General features: G+C 36.9%; 1 protein-coding gene across 2 annotated transcripts in view; it reads right to left on the bottom strand.

Moving 5' to 3' along the window:
* jade2 (jade family PHD finger 2) overlaps positions 1–18,778 on the bottom strand; it is a 283,971-nt gene that overhangs the window by 224,605 nt on the left and 40,588 nt on the right. For both annotated transcript variants that reach the window (XM_074672130.1, XM_074672129.1), the window contains exons 2-3: positions 16,116–16,179; positions 4,927–5,012 (exon numbers count right to left, since the gene is read on the bottom strand). In XM_074672130.1, the coding sequence (XP_074528231.1) occupies positions 4,927–5,012; positions 16,116–16,179 (150 nt within the window). The remainder of the gene's footprint in view (positions 1–4,926; positions 5,013–16,115; positions 16,180–18,778) is intronic.

The raw sequence follows: 18,778 nt of genomic DNA, 5'->3' as shown, positions 1-18,778 counted from the left end.
CAAGTAAGCAATATTGTGATGCCAAGTTGAAGCCACGTCATTGCGTCGCCATAGAACGTCAGTTGGTCACTGTGTGCATAACCCAAGAACGCTCGTAAACGCCGTACGGAAACTCCTCATGCAACAACGGAGGAACTTATGTAAGTGATGATCCTGACTTTGTAAGCTTGCATAAAAATACAACTGCTTTAAGCCACCTGTCTTTATTGTCTTCCCAGGGTACGGCGACTAGGTTTGAGAAGACGGTTATTATCAAAGAGGTTTTGGATCTAATAATGTGTTATGGCTCAAATACATCAGATACATCTACAGTCCAATAGATGGCAGCCACGTGCTAGGGATGCATGGTATTATCGGTACGGTATCCATATCGGCTGTGTGATGACCCCACCGAATCACTGGATGCTGCTAGTGGCGCGGGGTCAACAGGAGTGGATGAGCTTTCTCCTCCGCCTCCCATTCTTGCTGAAGCCTAGGATCCCCGTTGTAACAGCTGATGTTGGCTTGAAAATAAAATTTAAGATGTCAGCCAACACACCATATTCCGCCAATTAAATAATGGGCTGAAGCTGCAGATATATATTGAAGTTTTTATGATTTTGTTTGCACAGTTCAAATTGAGTAGTCCAGTTTGGTTCCTTATTCCTTATTTAATTTGGGTTTAACCACAGTACAGTTGCATTTCTCACATGTTCCCTGTGAACAGAGGTCACATTAACTGACTGTCAATTATGAGATTGGCCAACTTTACCCTGGTTGTGGGTGTTGTTATGATTCTTCAGGAAGAGCATCATCCAGCTTTTAAGTAGGATTTATCTTTTGGATTTTTTGTTTAAAAGCAATCTTTATACTTAATTATACAATTTCAAGTACATATTTTTCTTATTTCGCTCAAGAAATGAATATTACTTATCAAATGTGATAAGAGCAGGCATCATAAAACAATATGATATTTCCAATGCAGAAGAGAGTTGGTAATCTCTGCAATCTCTGTGCACAGAAAAATATCGGTATCAGTTGTTAAATATGGGCATATCATAAATAGGCAAAAAAATCCAATACCATGCATCCCTTCCACATCCCAATAACTGCTATTACAGCCTCAAAGCATGGCATTCAGTTGTTCTGCAAGCTGTTGTGGATGGCAAAGGACTTTTCAGGAATGTATGCTGGCTTTGTGGGAAGTGTGCAAAATGCAGAGACTGCATTATCAAATAGTTCAACAATTTCAGAATAATGTTCCTCAGTGTAAAATTAAAAGATTTTAGGTGTCTAAATATTTACAGTACATGACATTATTAATCCACTCTGAGAATCTTAAAATCCTCAACGATCTTCAACAAGTAAGCCAACTTCCTGCAGCCGGCAGCTCCAAACACAGCAACCCTGAACAGTGTGTTCTGTCAATATCTCACCCAGCTACCACAAAAAAAAGCCATGACAATGTTCAACAAGTGCAGCATTTTGACACCACTTCAGATTCACTTTTTACATTCTTGACATGACAAAACTTTGCTCTAAACCTTTGTCAGATGTCAATCCCGCCCTTTTACTTTCTCTGACCTTTCCTGTCACTCACTGCTCCCACAGAGCAGAAAGATAACTGCTGAACATTTCCCACACAAGAGCAGCGTTCTCCCCTCCGAGCGATGTTAGGAGGCAGCGTTATGAAAGGGAACGTGGCCCTCTGGCTCTTCAGATGAGGCCCGGGTCAAAGCAGAGAGCTACAGTAGTAATTACTGAGAGACTGATTGCTGACAGGACCTTCCAACAGCCTGTGGTTAACTGGATCGAGCTGAGGGGGAGGAAGCTTCAAATGTACGGCTCGACAGATGCTCGGCTGATGATTTGTACTTCAGGGTGGTTCAGGGGCATGTGTGCCATTTTGCTTCTTTCAATCTTCCTTTAACAGTTACAGTAAAAAGAGACAAAACATTTGTGCTTTTCAACTTTTTGACATTTTTTAGAAAAAGGATGAGAAAAAAATAATAGCACAGGGTGTTCTCTCTAAAATAAAATCAACACATTTTGTTAAAACATCTTGAGTGAGTTATTCATTGTCCTTTTTACAACAGGAGCACAAAAAACATTTTCATTTCTGAATGAGGATGGAGAGACAGTGAAGCAGAGGCAGGATCATTTTACCCTGGAATGATATTAAAACTATTTTTAAAGATTGCGTTCTCAGAATTTCACAAGTGCCATCAGGAGCCGCTACCTCTGCTCCTTTATCCAAAAATCACCTCCAACTCTGAAGAGAAGATGTAATTTACTCCAAATGCCAGATAGTTATTTTAGTGTAGCTCTTCAAACAGTGAAGGACGACGCATACGGATCTGAATCCACTTCACTGGCAGAGAAGGAGGAATGTGTGATTGTGGCAGGCCGACCACGGCCACAGCTGGTACACTGCCCCATTTTCCAACTGGTTGATGCCAGTTTCTTCCTCAGGGTGGTCATTTAAGAGCACTCAGGATTGTTCATCACGGCCGTACGGACGTGCGAACCTGGTAATTTAGCCGACCGTCCTGTGCCATCCATGCGCCTGGTTGATTTAGCTGCGGTGACGGAGATGGCTGTATTTACTTTGGACACAAGTGTTTGAACCTTTAAACCTAAGTAAGGAAGCAGGGTGAGGCATAAAAGTGATTTAATCCTAAAGCTTAGTGGAGTGTTAGCTGTGACAGGAGGGTTTTCATTTATTTAACCTTTATTTCACAATAGAGGTTGCGGATTAGGATTGGCAAGAATGTCACAATACGATAATATCATAATATTGTGATATATTGCAATATTCTAGATAGTTAACTATTTGATTGAAAACAACTTTTCTATTTTATTGTGCTTGAAATAAAGAAATTCAGATCCAGTGTTTGGTACATACACTTAAGTTGAAAACATGAAGTGCATCAAATTTGTCACTTAAACTTCTGTGGCATTAAACTATTGTTGCAAATAAATCATTTGGTGAAAGATGTTGTCAGTTAATGAAACTAATAAACATCACTTGTTGTAACCAATGTTACTCATAAAAAATCTGATATTGCACAAAACAAAACTTTGATTATTACTTTATCAGTCTACTACACTGAAAAAATTAAACTTAAAATGGTTTTAAACTAACTGACCAAAGAAAACAGAGAAAATATAAAGTTTACAGCATCAAAACACACATCATCAAGTTCAGGAATTAAATATTTTGAAAATATGTTTAAAAGCAAACTTAAAACTCACCTTTAAGTCTAGCTTTTAACTGAGTTTTACTTTTACTTATTTATAGCTGATTTCCTTAATTTTGGGGGATCGGTGATCGGCCCATCCTTACATATGAAACTGATCTTATATACCTCCAGGAAGGTCTGACAGCCATTGTTGCTTTTTGCTCTGAGACCAAAAACTCAGGACACTTTATTGGTTGTTTAAGTTAAAACATAAAGATTTTATTGATTGACAGGTATTGTTCAATGATTTTTAATAATATCAGCAGGTTAGGCTGTTTAAAGATTGGTGAGTGGCCAGAAAATTGTGAATGGTGCACCTCTACTTATTTATCTATTTATCTAAATAAGTTCAGATCTTCTTCTACTTCAAGGGGTATAATCTTTATCTTTTAGTTTAATATATATTTATCTTTTTATCTGTTTTAGCTAAATTATTTATCTTATTTACTGCACTGCTTCTTTCAGCTTGTTAATTCTGTATCTACATCATTTTCTCTTTTACTGCTTTAGTCTTTTAACATTTGTTTTTTTTAGTTTGGTTGTTTTATTTTCTTATTTCAATCAATCAATCAATCAAACTTAATTTTTATAGCACTATTATACTACTACTATATTTAATATAATTAAATAAATAAATAATAGAAATAATAAGAACTGGAATAAAAAGCAGAAAATTGCATAATTGAAAAAGAAAAAAAAAAAATTAAACATAAGACCCCTGTAATCCCCCCTCCCCAAACCACATTCAATATACACACACACACATACACACACATAGACATAAAAAGGAAGTTCTGACAGAAAACGGAGTTAGAAATTAGAGGACTGAGGAAATGCCATCTTGAATTAAAATAAAGAAACACAGGAGCTAAAACCAAAGAGTAATTGATTAATTAAAAATAAATCAATAAATATAAATAAAAAAATATGTGAAAATACTAGAGGGTACGATAGGTAAATGTGTAAATACATAAATAAATAAAATAATACAACAATATAAAATAAAAGTTGGATAAAAAATATGGTAAAATGAGAAGCACAACACCAGGCATTAAGTAAAATCAGCTAAAATAGGAAAATTAAAGGAAAAGCATCAAACAAGAAGAATAAAGTTCCAATTAAAAAATCTGAAATATTAAACAACCTGGTTTTAGGTGACACAGACTTTAGGTGACCAATGATTGCTTCTCCTAAAGGTTTTAGGGGTGAGTGCAGAAAATAAATAAGACGATAGTTTGTGTGGTCTCTTCTTATAAACAAAGATACACCTTCTCAACCATCATCATTCCATCACTTTGTATAAGAAAGAAAACTAACCTCCAAACCTGAACCAAAGATAAATCATAGAAAGATCTCGCTTCATTGGTTCCCAAATACTCAGCACTCAGCTCTGCTCAAGCAAAGACCAAGGGAGTAAAAACTCTGTCATCTGAGCTTTTCCAGAAACCATACACAGGCGCTGCTGCTGTTAGCTGATCTGGTTTAGTTTAGCCGCTGGATCATAAAAAGCAGCACATCATGTCAGTGTTCAGCAACCCCCTTACACCAGACAGCACGCTGGATCACGACCATTTACGACAAGTCAGCAAAGCCACAACAAATAACCAGCAGTGGTGTGATGAGCTTGTGATGGTCAAACAGAGAGAGTGTGTTTTCATTCTGTGGAAATGCCTGAGTGAGTGACCGAGCTGCGGTGCTTACGTACCTCTGACGGCTTCTTGTGCTGGAGGCGGACCCATGTGCTGCTGGTGCCTGTGTTCTTGGATGACCTGGACCACGACGTCACCTGACCTGCAGCAACAAATCAGACAGCTATGATCAGTTACTGTTGATACAGCCTTACTACTTTACAACTTCAATGCAAACAAAAGCACCTGCTCACATCTTACAGCAGTTCATCCAAAAAAGAGATGCAGGAACTTACATGGGAAATTGTAAAATGACTAAATGAAATTTTAGAATTGTGGAACCAAGCTTTTATCCAGTATGGATCAGCTGAAGAGGCAGGCTCTGAGCCACTTTGCAGAAATCTACAGGGTGCACCTCTCTCAGTAAAGTCAGCCTTGCTTTGATATGGAATCAGAAAATCAGACATCAAAAATGCTTTATTGATCCCCAAGGGGAAAGTTCCTTTTAGTTACAACTACTCCTTCAAAAAGTGTTACAATTAAAAGTACAAAATATAAAATATAAGGGCAATAAGGGCAAACATGAAGTTTAATGTGTAATCTTGAAGGCGTTCTTGGAATTTCTTCATTGGCTTCCTAACAGCCAGAGGTTGCCACTGGTGTAAAACAATAAAATTATGTATTTTTTTCTATTTTTCTCCTCTTAACCTTTCAGCCTTTAGCGCGTTTTGTGTCTCTGCTATAAAATGACATGCCAAAATTAAACAGAATATATTTCTGCATCTACATATGTATTTGAATCATTCTGGTGTAATAATAATAATAATAATAATTATTATTATTATTATTATTATTATTATTATTATTATTATTATTATTATTACTATGATTATTATTATTATTATTATTATTATTATTATTATTATTACTTTAGATTACTTTAATAATAATTATTATTATTATTATTATTATTATTATTATTATTATAGTAATCTAAATTATAATAAAAAATATTTTTATTATTTAAGTATTTTTGATAATAATAATAATAATAATAATAATAATAATTATTATTATTATTATTATTATTATTATTATTATTATTATTATTGTTATATAAATAATGTTAATAATAACAATAATAATAATAAATTCACGAATACATAAAGGGAACACCCGTGAAATTTCTTGAGGGGTTAAAGTATTGGTATTTAAGTTACTGGCTCAGAGTAATAACTCAAGTATTACTCAAACAAAAAGCATTCAGTTTAAGTATGACTAGATGGTATGTATAGCAGAGTTTCTCCTATTTAATCTAATGAACAAATTTTACCATATATGATAAGGACTTTTTCAAGTTTTTCAAGATCTGTCTCTCAGCTGATTTTTATTTATTTTTTAGTTGAGAGCTTAAACATTGAGTTACAAGCCAGCTTCAGATACCCCACTGCTAATAAAGCAAACACCATAGTGACACTGCAACGTCCGCCCAGCATCCAGTGTCTCACTTGTTCACTTTAAGCGGTTAACTCGCAGTGGATCATTAGTGTTGAACTCTTATTGTGCTTGAAGTTATTTCGCAAAACTTTCAATTTTTATTCAAAAGAAACACTCAGAAAAAGTTGCAACTGTACGTCCAATGGTGCTATTTAATGACACTTGCCTGACTCATTCAGGACAGCGTGGCGTCTGATCTGATCAATCCAAGGCTAATACTGAACATAATACTTGATAAACCAGATTATTGTAGGAGTTTCTTTTGTATTGTGTTTTTTATACAATTTTTCCTTTATATGGGTGCTTTTTTCTTATTTAAAAACATGTAACAAAACATTGCTGTGTTCAATTCGTTTCAATGGGGAAGATTGGTTTGACATACAAGTAATTTGAGTTGCAAAACAAACTAAACTTGTAAGTAACAGCATCATCACCGCACCAAGAAGTGGTTTCCTACGAGCTTTGATAATTAACCCTTCATGGCCAGGAACTATTTTTGAAAGTGAAAAAGTCTTCTTGTGTCATCCAATCACACTCCAGGGTTAAAATGCTTTATTTTATAGTAATTCAATGAGTGTCTTTTTAAGTGTTCAGATAAACCTACATATTATTATTATATAAAACAGCTTGATCACTACGCAGCAGAGTCTCGTTTGTGCCGGTTTATGGTCACCAACCAAGCTGCCATATTTAATGAGTCAGTGGTGCAAATTTTGGCTAGCAAGGTGCTTTTAATTTTTCACTCATCTAGAGCAGAACATCTGACAAACCTAATTGAAGTTGAACTCATCACAAATGTGCATCCGTGCGTGTGAATGTTTTTCTGAAGCAGGGAAAATGAAGACCAGGACTCTGGCTCTAGATCAGACTTCATGAACACAGCGTGTGTGCGCTCAGATTCGCTCCAAAGAAACTTTATTGTCCCGCTGGAGAAACAAGTTGTTGTAGAAAGTGTTTACAATTCAAATACAATAAAAACACTGTAACATCTGCCATTATCAAGCAGCAGGGAAGCTGTTTATTTCCAGGGAGCTACAAGCATTCATCAATGTAGAAAATGTGCATGGTAGAGTTCAAAGACTTTGTAATTAACTCTAATGGCGGTCATTCAAACACTGCGGAGGAACCAAACAAAAACCTTCGTGGTGACGTTTCTGACGCCAACAGCTCCTCCACTGTGAGTCCGGCCTTTAAATGAGGCGGATTGATGATGATCTATTAAGAGGTTTAATCAGTAATGACAGTATAAATAGCATCTTGTTAAGCAGTTAGTCCACTGTGGTCCTTTACAACCTCATTAATACGTAGCTTAATGGCAATTAACCAGACGCTCGAGCCAATATCCCACCCACTGCTTCAATCAGCCGCCCTGTGTGTGTTTTCTTCTTTGCACATATACCCAGGAGTGTGTGCATATGTGTGCGTGTGTGTATAATCTCATTTTTGTAATTTTTTTTTTCAATGCATTTTTAAATCACAAGCCGACTGCAGCAGATAAATGCACAGGCTCGTTTTCATATGCACACCGTGAAGTCATTAAACGTTGCATCATATCGCAATTAAATTACATCACACGCCCATAATGGAAAAAACAAATTTGCCAGCACTGTGTAAGACAGTGCATTGTATCCGTGACTGCATGTGTGTGTGTCTGAGTGTGTGTATGTGTGTGTGCTGCCTCCCACTCAACATATTTCCCTTGCCACCACACCAGTACTGCTAATTTTACATGTGACGTCTGAACAACTAGCAACACCGAGGGCAGCTGCTGTCAGGCCTGTCTTCAAAATTACTGACACGGTCTCTCCAACACACACAGCCACACACACACACACACACAGGAAAACAAACCGTAAATATCCAGCGACTAACACATCCATGTGTCTTCCACATATGCATGTTCAGTTATTTCCAATAACACACTTTGCTTTCACTGACAGTGTCCGAGTGTCTCATCTCAGAGTGATTTATTCGCTTTAACACAAAGACACACAAACACACTTCCACTGCCACAGCACGACAGGAAATATGGTGTGAATTGACAGCCCTTCAAATTAATCCTCCACTCAGCTGCTGTGAGTGGCAGTGTCAAAATGTACCGCTGAACCGACTGTGCTGTGAGGCTGCGCCATATGACAGAAATTTAATTTCCTTATAATGAAACATATTATGATGCAGCATATTTTATGTAAATCTAATGAAGCGTTTATGTAATACGACCACATGGAAGGCAGATTCCCTTTCTGCAAATTCATCATTGGTCAGAGAAAAGCTACTTTATCTAAAAAACTGTGATTTTCTCCTTTAAAAAAATGTTAAATCATAAAACAATGAGGCTGATACTCAATCTTAAATGCCTGCTCTTCAGTTTGCTGTCAATCCTCTCGCACTGGAAACTATAATTCAGAAATGCTCACTCTTTTGTTGGTCTTGTTTGATTTTTATTAGCTTATAAAGACACTTTCTCTCTTTTAAATCAGCAGATGAAACAGGAAAGTTGCTTTGTAGGAAATTTATAGTTTAGTTAAAATGGTGTAAATAGGTGTAGATTTAGATTACAATCAATAAGATTGAAGAAATAACAGAAGCTGCAGTCTCTCTTTGATTTTCCCTGCCGAAATACCATAGGAAAACTTCTGGTTTTGCAAAAATAAAGTAACTGCATATGTGTTAAAACTGTAATTCCTCAAGTGTCCACACGAGGCTGGCTCCAGAAGCAAAGAAATCCTCACTGACACCCATACTGAAATTTTCATTAATAATGCGTACAGCCTGGTACTAAAATCAAGTTTTTTTTCTTGCTCACGCTTTTTTTTTTTTTTTAAACACATCTTTTAAATTAACTTGTTTCATCCCGCTGGCAACAAAGGTTGCTGCACTTTTTTTTTACTTGCAGAATGTAATTAATTAATATGATCAATCAGATTTTAATCTCATGTCTGCTTAAGGTCCCCAAATAAAGAATTTAAATTCAAGGAAATTACAAAATTGTAGTGTATGACTAATCAAACTAATACACACAGAAGAGAAGATTTTTAAATCCACTATTTTAACTGGCCAATAGTAAAATGTCCGTGTTTGCTGTCATTGATGTTGTGCAACTCACTCCGTCTAGAAGTGAATCATGTTTGTCAGCGGGGGGAGGCAGGGTCTGGCAGAGCTTTTCAATCAAAATCCTGCTCATCAACTACTGTGGGTGAGAGCAGTGCGCTCTTTGGATGAGAGCTCAACATGGATATGAGGAGAAGATGTGAGATGTGAGATAACAGAGACATAGCGAGACCCTGCAAGTCAGAAAAGTTCAGGCAGCTCATGTTCCAACTGAGGATGTGTCGAGGTAGTTCAGAGAGAAAGAGCGGTGGGATCGTGAGAAAAGATGTGATCATGGAGAGGATCACGTTTCTCTTCTTGTTTTTTAAAACACATCTTTTAAATTAACTTGTTTCATCCCGCTAGCAACAATGGTTGCTACTCTATTTTTTTTAACTTACGGATTCTTTTGAAGTGTTGGTTTGACGTTAGGTGGCTACATTGCAAAAAACTGAAATATTATCAAGTGTTGTTTATCTTATTTTAAGTGGAAATTGTCTTAACACACTTGATTCAAGACACTTTCAACTGAGTCCAGAAAACGTCTTGCTTCAAGTTGTTTAAAGACAAAAATGGGGTCAGAATTGCTTGTGACAAGTAAAAAAAATAATCTGCCAATAGAACAAGAAAAATTTGCTTGAAACTAGGATAATGTATTGTTGTATTTGCAGATTTTTTTCAACTTGTTACAAGCATCTCAGACCTCATTTTTGTCTTTAAACAACTTGAAACAAGACATTTTTCTGGACTGGTCAGGTGAATGTGGCTCATATTAAGTCTAAAAAGATATTTTCTCCTGAAAATAAGACAAAAACACTTAATAAGATCTCAGTTTCTTGCAGTGTATTTTAAGTTTTTAGATGAAAATTCTAAAATACATATTTTTAAATAATATTCAACTTTTTAAAATAAAAGAATATGATTTATTTGCACCTTAATATGCACCTTACAATCAACCAGCATGAAGTGCTTTACATAGCACCAACATAAATCAATCAATCATTAATAAAATACCAAAGCAAGAAATAAGAATGAAATGAAAGAGGAAAAATTGACAACTCAATGATATCGGTTACAATTAGAGGAACATTACATTAGACTTAAATAACTTTTTTTTTTTAAGGCTGTTTAGACAGAATATTTTACACCTGTTTGTTTTTTTTTCTCTTAATTCTTTTCTTATCCATACAAGATTGACACTTCTATCTGTAAGCTAGACCACAGTCCTTTCTGTTTTCAAACTTGCTCAAAGCATTTGATCTGGTGAAGTGACTTTCCTCAAAAGCTTAAATATAAACTAAGCTGCTAACACTACGACAGGACTCGTGAAGGGATTGTATTATGAACATCCTGTCTCGTAAATCGTGACACGTTTCGCTTTGAGTGCAGCGTTAAAACCCTTTTACTTCATTATTTGACTTTTTTTTTTTTTTTTTTTTAAGATAGAGTGAAGTCGGATTTTTCCTCAAATCATAAGGAGGGTACTTTGACAAAGAACATGATCCTACTATGGTGTGTAGTTAGAGCAAATTTTTAACCTTTGAAAACAAACCTAGTAAAATTCCCCAAGTCACATCATGATGCCATGTGGAGCTTTTTCAATTTTCAGTCTCTGCCCCTGTGATTCTTTAGAGTTTGTATTCTTATTTTCAGATTTTTGAAAACACATCTTAATTTGAACACCTGAACCCCTCGAGGAGATTTTAGACGGACGTGTTCGACAGCAGCTCTCTCAAAAACCATCATCCAAACACAAAGGAGACGTGGAGAGTCTCTGCCAAGGCGCGCTGAAGCCGTTCTGGAGGCTGGAGGTGGAACGACACCTCACAGAGACACATTGTGTTGGTGTTTCTTTCCATTTGTCACAGTTTTGTATATTCCACTGAGAGTGTGTGTGTAGGAGTGCTATTTTCGGCGTGTGGATATATACACATTCAGCTGGACTGTGAGTGCATCTGCTAGACGTTTCTGAGTGTACATCTGTACTCCAGCCAGGGTGTGTGTGTGTGTTTCAGGTTAGATATACACGCCCCACATGAGGCAGCTGCAGCACTCCATCACTGTGGCGAGATAACCAAGCGGGCTGCAGCACAGTTGGAGGTTACCATCATGGCCGTGTGTTAATTAAAAGCCCCGCTTGGTGCACGGCAGCCAAAATTATCATGGGCATCCTTCAATTAGAAACCTGATAACCTCCAGTCAACAGATGCAGCTGGAGCCCTCAGAGCACTGGCCAGAGGAAGCTAACGGCTAACGGCTAATTATAAAGCAGGCGGCGTGTTCCTCTACAGCCTGTTAAAGCTGCTGTAAAACCCTTAAAACATGCAGACCTGTGACCACATCACAGTTAAAGCTGTTAGAGGTCACTCTAACCTCTGGTGGCCCGCTGCAGAGAAACACTTTTCCAAGTTAAAACGCTACCGTAGCCAGAATTCATCTCCATAAATCTAAATTTCAAATCAACAGAAAGTTTTAAGGGTTAGGACATTTCTCATCATGACAGTCTGCAGCTTTAATTTCACAACTTCTTATTCACTTCCAAAAGCAACATCTTTCCCTGAACTTGGACAGTTTGTGATGAATAAATGCAGCTTATAAATTAGATTCCCTTTCCCATTACTTAAAGGCCACAAGTCTTTGTGATGGGTTTTCTGTCCAACTGTAGTAATAATCTAATTTCTGCATTCCTGAATCAAAACATTTTTCAAATTCTGTTTTTGTCCCGTGTGAAATCAGCACAATTAACCTGGGTGCACTGTTTCTGTGGCTCTTATGATTTAATAATCACACTTAAGACAGGAATGAAAACAAACAACGATTTCTATGCACAAGTTCAGGTGGAGACATCAGTGTTTCCAAAGCTTTCATTTTGGCTAATAAACCAGGAATGACAAATTAAAGCTGTTAAAAATCTCCACCTCATAGGGCGTTTACTGTTTATGTAGGGTCGTTGGTCCAAAATGAGCGGGAAAAACCAGGCTCAATAAATAAAAACATTTTAATCTAGAGACGTCCAAACTTTTTACAAAGATTTTGATTTGGTGAAAATGACCAGCAGCTCTTTGTGTCATATTAATTAACCGTGAAAGCAACATTTGAATGCTCTATTCAAAGTCTCTACATGTGGTCAAACATCCTTGTTTCATCATTACAAATTGATGAAATCAAACCTCACCTGTCTCTCAGGTGTCTCTTGATATCAGATGATAAGTGCTTAGTTTTCTGCAGTGTTACATGCTGCGTAAACATCAGCAAACTCTGCTTCTGACCAAGGAAAATGTTCTCCATTAGGGGGCGATATAGGGAAATATGGTCAGGACTTTTCAGGGTCAAGATTGATCAGCACACCGCTACTCCTAACTGTATAAATAAATTTTTATGAATGGATCTGAAGAGACATGGAAGAGCCGCAAACCAGAAGGTGAAGAGCCACACCTCTGTAATATTATCTCCAACTTTTCTTCATTATATTTTCAAATGTAATATTATGTTATATTATATTATATTATATTATATTATATTATATTATATTATATTATATTATATTATATTATATTATATTATATTATACAATAAAATATAATATCATATAATATAATATAACATAATCAGCCAGTTGAATAAATCTGAATGAATTATTTTACTAGAACTAAAAATATGTAACCTAATAAAGTTTGGTCTAAAATAAAAGGTTTGCTAAACTTTACCTGATTGAGATTGACCCCTTTTAGCATTTAAATTTTAAAATTCCAACTAAAAGGTCTGCTTAAATCATTTTACTGAAGGGTTGGATTTAACATTAATACAGTGATCAAGAGGAAAAATCTGAATATTGAGATATATATCGTGTATCGAGATATAGCCTAAAAATATCGAGATATTGGATTTTGGCCATATCCTGCAGCCCTAATTCAGACTATTTGACCTGCAAACAACATTTCAGCTCAACATATTTCTTATCCTGCATTCTGAACTATTTTCCTACACCATTTTTTGTCTTCTATGCTCCATTTCATACCTTTAATCTGGTCTTGTGTTCTCAATTGTTTTTTAAACTCACATTTTCACATTTCACCGTTTCTGCAGAATGCACCATGCTTTTGCTTCGTACAACTTTGGTACTTTGGTTTAGTTTGTCAACCCGACAGAAAATGTACGCAGTGAAAGATCTATAATCCCAATCAAACTTTGATTACTGTCTTTAACCACTGGAGAGTAAAGCCTAAAATCAATGCTTTAACACACAGTGAGATCTTAATTGATGAATCAATCTAAAAGTATTGCAGAGTTAGCAAATGAAGGTATGGTTTGTTGATGCAAAAAGATGCTAAATTCTTTGAGTTAGTCATGTTAAAGCACCAGGAGCCTGGAACAATGGGCTCTGATTTCTGTTTTTGTGGACTACATCTTCCCTTTCTGTGTGAGTCGTGGGAGCAGCTTCTGTTGAGCTGGCCTGCTGTTTGTTTATGATCACATGATATTTTTCCTACAGAAGCTGCCAGCAGCTGGTCATGTGTTAGACTGGCCAGATGTTAGTTTCTCCACACGGCTGTCTGTCTCCTAGTCTGGATGTAAAGATATAAACATATACCGCCCATAAGGCAGCCTGGAGGATCAGTCAGGCTTAAACAGATTTACAGGCTGTCTCAGGAGTTGAACCAGAAACATGTCTACCAATCATATCAACTAATATCTGACTATATCATATATGATTCACACACAAGTCTATATCATAATTACTGTATACACATTTTTCCCACAAAATTAGAGGAAGTATTTTAAGGGGCTGTGAGGAGTTTGAAAGTGATCTTGAAAAAGTTTCCTTTCTAGATATATGCCCGATCGTAATCCACACTTTAACATTAGATTATCAACTCTAATATACTTTTTTTTAAATACGACTTCATAACATCCTGATTAGGTCAGTGTTTTTCTCTGCAGAAAATGATTTCTTCAATCTGTTTTGTCGTGATGATGGATGCTGGAGCCTTAAGGTCTTTGCACACTGAGTCAGTCTTTTTCATCCAAAACTTACACAAGTTAAAAAATAAATTTGATCCCCTGTCAATCATGTTGCACACTTGCTCCAAAATTTTCGTCCGTCATTACTTTTTTTGGAACACGTAAATTTTATTGCGTTTTTCCGCATCCGCCCAGCTTGTTTCTTGGGCACTTAGGGTGATGTATACATGATGAATGAAGACTTGTGTAAGATAGCGACAGTATGTCTGTGTGCCAGTGTGTGTGCAGGCCACGCATACCTCATACATACTGACAGCTCAAGATCAATTGCTTGATGATTCCATTTTTCTCATACTGTAAATTTTCACAATCAATACAAAATAGACGCTTCAGATTCAGTGTGCAAGGTGTCTGTGTGTGACATTTTTTGGGGGGAAATGGATCCAAATAAACACATCTGAAAAATAACGAACTCAGTGTGTGAAGACCTGACTGTCAGACAGAAAAAGGACGGAAGAGCAGAAGAAAGCCAAACAGGAAAGTAGGGATGCACGATATATCAGTATCAATATCGATATCGACCGATATTTAGTCATTAGCTGCTGGCATTTTCAGAGCATCTTGAACGATCTTTCAAGACCCAAATAATATTGTTTTCTTTGACTATGTAAACACCAAAACTACCTAAGAAGAGTGGACTCTCTTCCTTCTTTTGATCCAAAAAACCGACAAAACATAGTTTTTTGACATCCTTTGATCCTCTCCAAGGCCGTCCATTCTCAAGACCAAGCTGCTCTTTCTCTCTGAACGACCTCGACACATCATCTCAGATTGTTTTTTTTTTTTTTTTTTTACAAATATTGATATCGGTAAGTATCAGTTATCGGCCATAACAACAATATTAATATCGGATATCGGCCAAAATGTTCATATCGGCGCATCCCCACAGGGGAATGATACAGCCCAAGCTAAAGGCTAACACAGGGGCTAATCTCTGATAATGTTGATTCCAACCCACAGTCAGCAGTTATTCTGCAGTGGTCTGTTCAAACTTGAGAATCTGTCAATAAAATGAAGAGTGAGGTTACGGTAGCTCTAGCTGCCGATAGCGCTACATATAGCTGGCTGCTACAACGTTTGCTTGACGTCATGTTTCAAACCGTAGCTCTACGTACCTGTACTGATAAGTCCCTTACCTCGGTGCATTGTAAAAAGTTGTCTTGTAAAAAGATTTGTTTCAAACTGATCTCCATTTAATTCCAAAACAAACACACACTTCTCTAAAAGTAATTTACAACAGTGTGTGGAGACTCCAGGCTAGAAGGTGGCGACGCAGTCCAATTAAAACAGATCCCACATGGATCGTATATCTTGAATCTGCTTTTCTAGAAGGAAATTATTTAATATTGTTCAACAGCAGCCCTCATATTCTTCTGTACAATGCTCCATGTCTGCCTTGGCTTCTTAATCTAATCTAGATTATGGCAACGTTAGAGGAAGGGGAAGTCTCGAGCTGAGCGGCGATGACAGTGAAACAGAAAGTCAGTATCAGGAAAGAATAAGAGAAATATCCTGCGGGGCTTGACTGAAACAAGACGGCAAAGGAGCTTACTATTTTGACACTTACAGGTTTACAGCTCACACACACACACACACATATACACACATAAACACTGACACCCTCACACGGACACTCGTGAATCTTTTTCCAACTTACTGTCGGTGGTGTCAGAGTCATTGCTGCTCGTGGAGTATTTTCTCCTCTTCTTTTCGCTCTCCATCTGTCAGGGGGGAAGAGGAGAAGAGAGGGGGGAAAAGAGAAATGACGAGTGAGAAGATGTTCACCATGAAAAACACAAGTGTTAATGAAATAAAGCCCTGATGGCACCGATCCGTCAGAGCGGGCAGCGGGCCAGAATAAACCCACTTGATCACCGTTACACATTAGAGCTTCAGACACGCTGAGAGCTCCACAATGATACAGTTGTTCTGTTTCTTCACATACAGTGGGAGTCCTTGTACATGTCCACGGCTGTGTATTCATGAAGCATTAGAGCTGTATTTTCACTGAGCTGATGTACAAGCCCTCTATTATGCATCTGCTTTAATGCTGCCATCACTAATAATGCCTTCAATGGAGAGAAACCTCACAGACACATGGGAGAATAAAACACGAGTATCCCCTGGTGAAATAGGACACTTTTTTAAGCTCCGAGCATCAGTGGAGGCCTTTTTAGACTTGTTTCTTGTTAATGAGGGATATTCATGCAGATTATATGATGAGGAAATCATTATTCAACAGCTTATTTTGCTCTTTGGTTGCTTTACTCATTTAATCCTGAAACACCGGTAATTGGTGCAAACTGCATTAAAAAAAAAAGAGAGAAAAACAGAGAGTGCTTCTGCTGCAGCAAGCTTGATCTATATTAAAAGTTTTGTCCACAGGATCCTGTAAAGGTCTAAATCACACAAGTTCAGGTGAATAAACTGATCCCAAAGATTATTTTGCTTATCAAAGCAAAACTGCACCAAAAGACACTAGATAAAAACCAGCAAATCAACAATCACAACTTCTTTGACCAAAAAAAGTGGCTTTATACTGAATCCTTCAACAGAATGGACCCCCTCCACTGACATGATTAAGTCTTTTTCAGGTGGAAACATCAGCTCAACAGATACAATCACAGTAACAGAAATGTAGTTAGAAATTTTCCAGTTAGTTAACGACTTGCTCTTGAAAAAGAAATACCTTACCACTCTCTTTTATTGCCCTCCTATATTCTTAACTGAATCAAAGTTCCACCAAGACTCACAGCAGGTGTGTTCTGTTAAATCAACAAGTGCTGGGCATAGGGATGAGTCACGATTTTTATTAGTTCATCCATAATAGGACTGCACAATACATTGTTTCAGTATCGTCATTGCGATAAGTGCTTTTGCAATATTCATATCCCAAGGTTATGGGATATATGCGTTATGTTAGAAATGTCTCCTAACATTACTTTTCATTGATTCATAGGCAAAAGGCAGAAGTAGGACAAAAGTATTGTTGTATTTCCGCCTCACGTTTACACGTAAACGGTGTTTTAGTCGACCTGAAACGCAAACTTTTGAAAACGGTTTCCAGAGTCGAATTTTTCTGAAATGCTGCTGCAACCGTTGCCGTGTAAACAGAAAGCCGGCAGCTGTCAGTCATCATTAAACCTAATGTAGAACCTCATTTTTTGACCCTTTTATGACTAATGAAAACTAATGTTTCAGAAAAAAAGAGGACTTGAATACAAGGCAGCCAAATAATATCTTCAAATCACCAAAACAATTGAATGTGAGAAACATTTCTACAAGGTGTATCAATTTTTTAAAGTTTGACCACAGCCCATCTAGAATGACTGGAGAGGTAGATTTTTTTAACTATACTGCAGCCAGCCACCAGGGAGAGCATTTTTTGTGGCGACCTCACTCCAAGCTGAGCAAGATGACGCCCACTTTCTTTTTACAGTCTTTGTTGCACGGACTACCATGTTGTGCTTGTGCTGCTCAATCTGCTGAATCTGTGACTGTCTTTCAACAAAATGAGCATCTGTTGCTCCACTTCTGCTCTTAGTATTCACCAATACACCAGATGATCGGCCCAACTCTACTTTGGTGAGGATCTATCAAAAGCAGCTTCTGGACAAGACAGTTATAACGCCAACTACAGGCCTGGCATGCTTACTACAGCATTTTCAGTCCCTCAGCGTTTCTGTCTAAATGCAGATTCTTTTCATTCTGAAACAAAGACTCAAAAACCGACAACTTGACTGGCATTAATAATATAGTCTGTCGCAGTACGCCTTGTAAAAGCAAAGAAGACATCAGTTTCAAATCAGTCAGTCAGACACATTAAAGTAGGGCTGGGACAATACACTATTCTCATGATTCGATTCTATAACGATTTTTGGGATGTCAATTCGATCTAAATTGCGATTCTTCAATATTAAGGATTTTTGCCATTTTAAGTTTGCTTTTTTTAAGACCAGACCATGGGAAAAAGTTAAATGATAACGACAATGTCTACAGACTATATCAGGAGCCATATTTTCCCATAAAATGCACGTCACGCAAGTCAGAGAGAAACATTTCACCCCCTGCTGGAGAAAAGTGGTAACTTTTTCCCAATCTAGTTTATCAACAAAAACTGAAATGAAGAAAATGAAATTTATTATTATCTTCTTTTTTTTTTTTTTACAAAGAATCATGATTTTAATATTGTCAAACAAAAAATAACAATATATGATATTTAGATTTTTTTCTCCCACCACTACTTTATAGTATTTTTTTTAACTGCTACCCTGAGTAGGTTTTAGAAATATTAGTTGTCTGTGTGTTCTTTTTATCCAA

This window comes from Halichoeres trimaculatus, unplaced genomic scaffold (genome assembly GCF_033239565.1).
Source record: "Halichoeres trimaculatus isolate MK-OKI-2021-1 unplaced genomic scaffold, fHalTri1.1 fHalTri1_scaffold_6, whole genome shotgun sequence".
NCBI lineage: Eukaryota > Metazoa > Chordata > Actinopteri > Labriformes > Labridae > Halichoeres > Halichoeres trimaculatus.
Note: the sequence above shows the minus strand (reverse complement) of the source record. Positions and strands in the feature narration are given on the sequence as shown.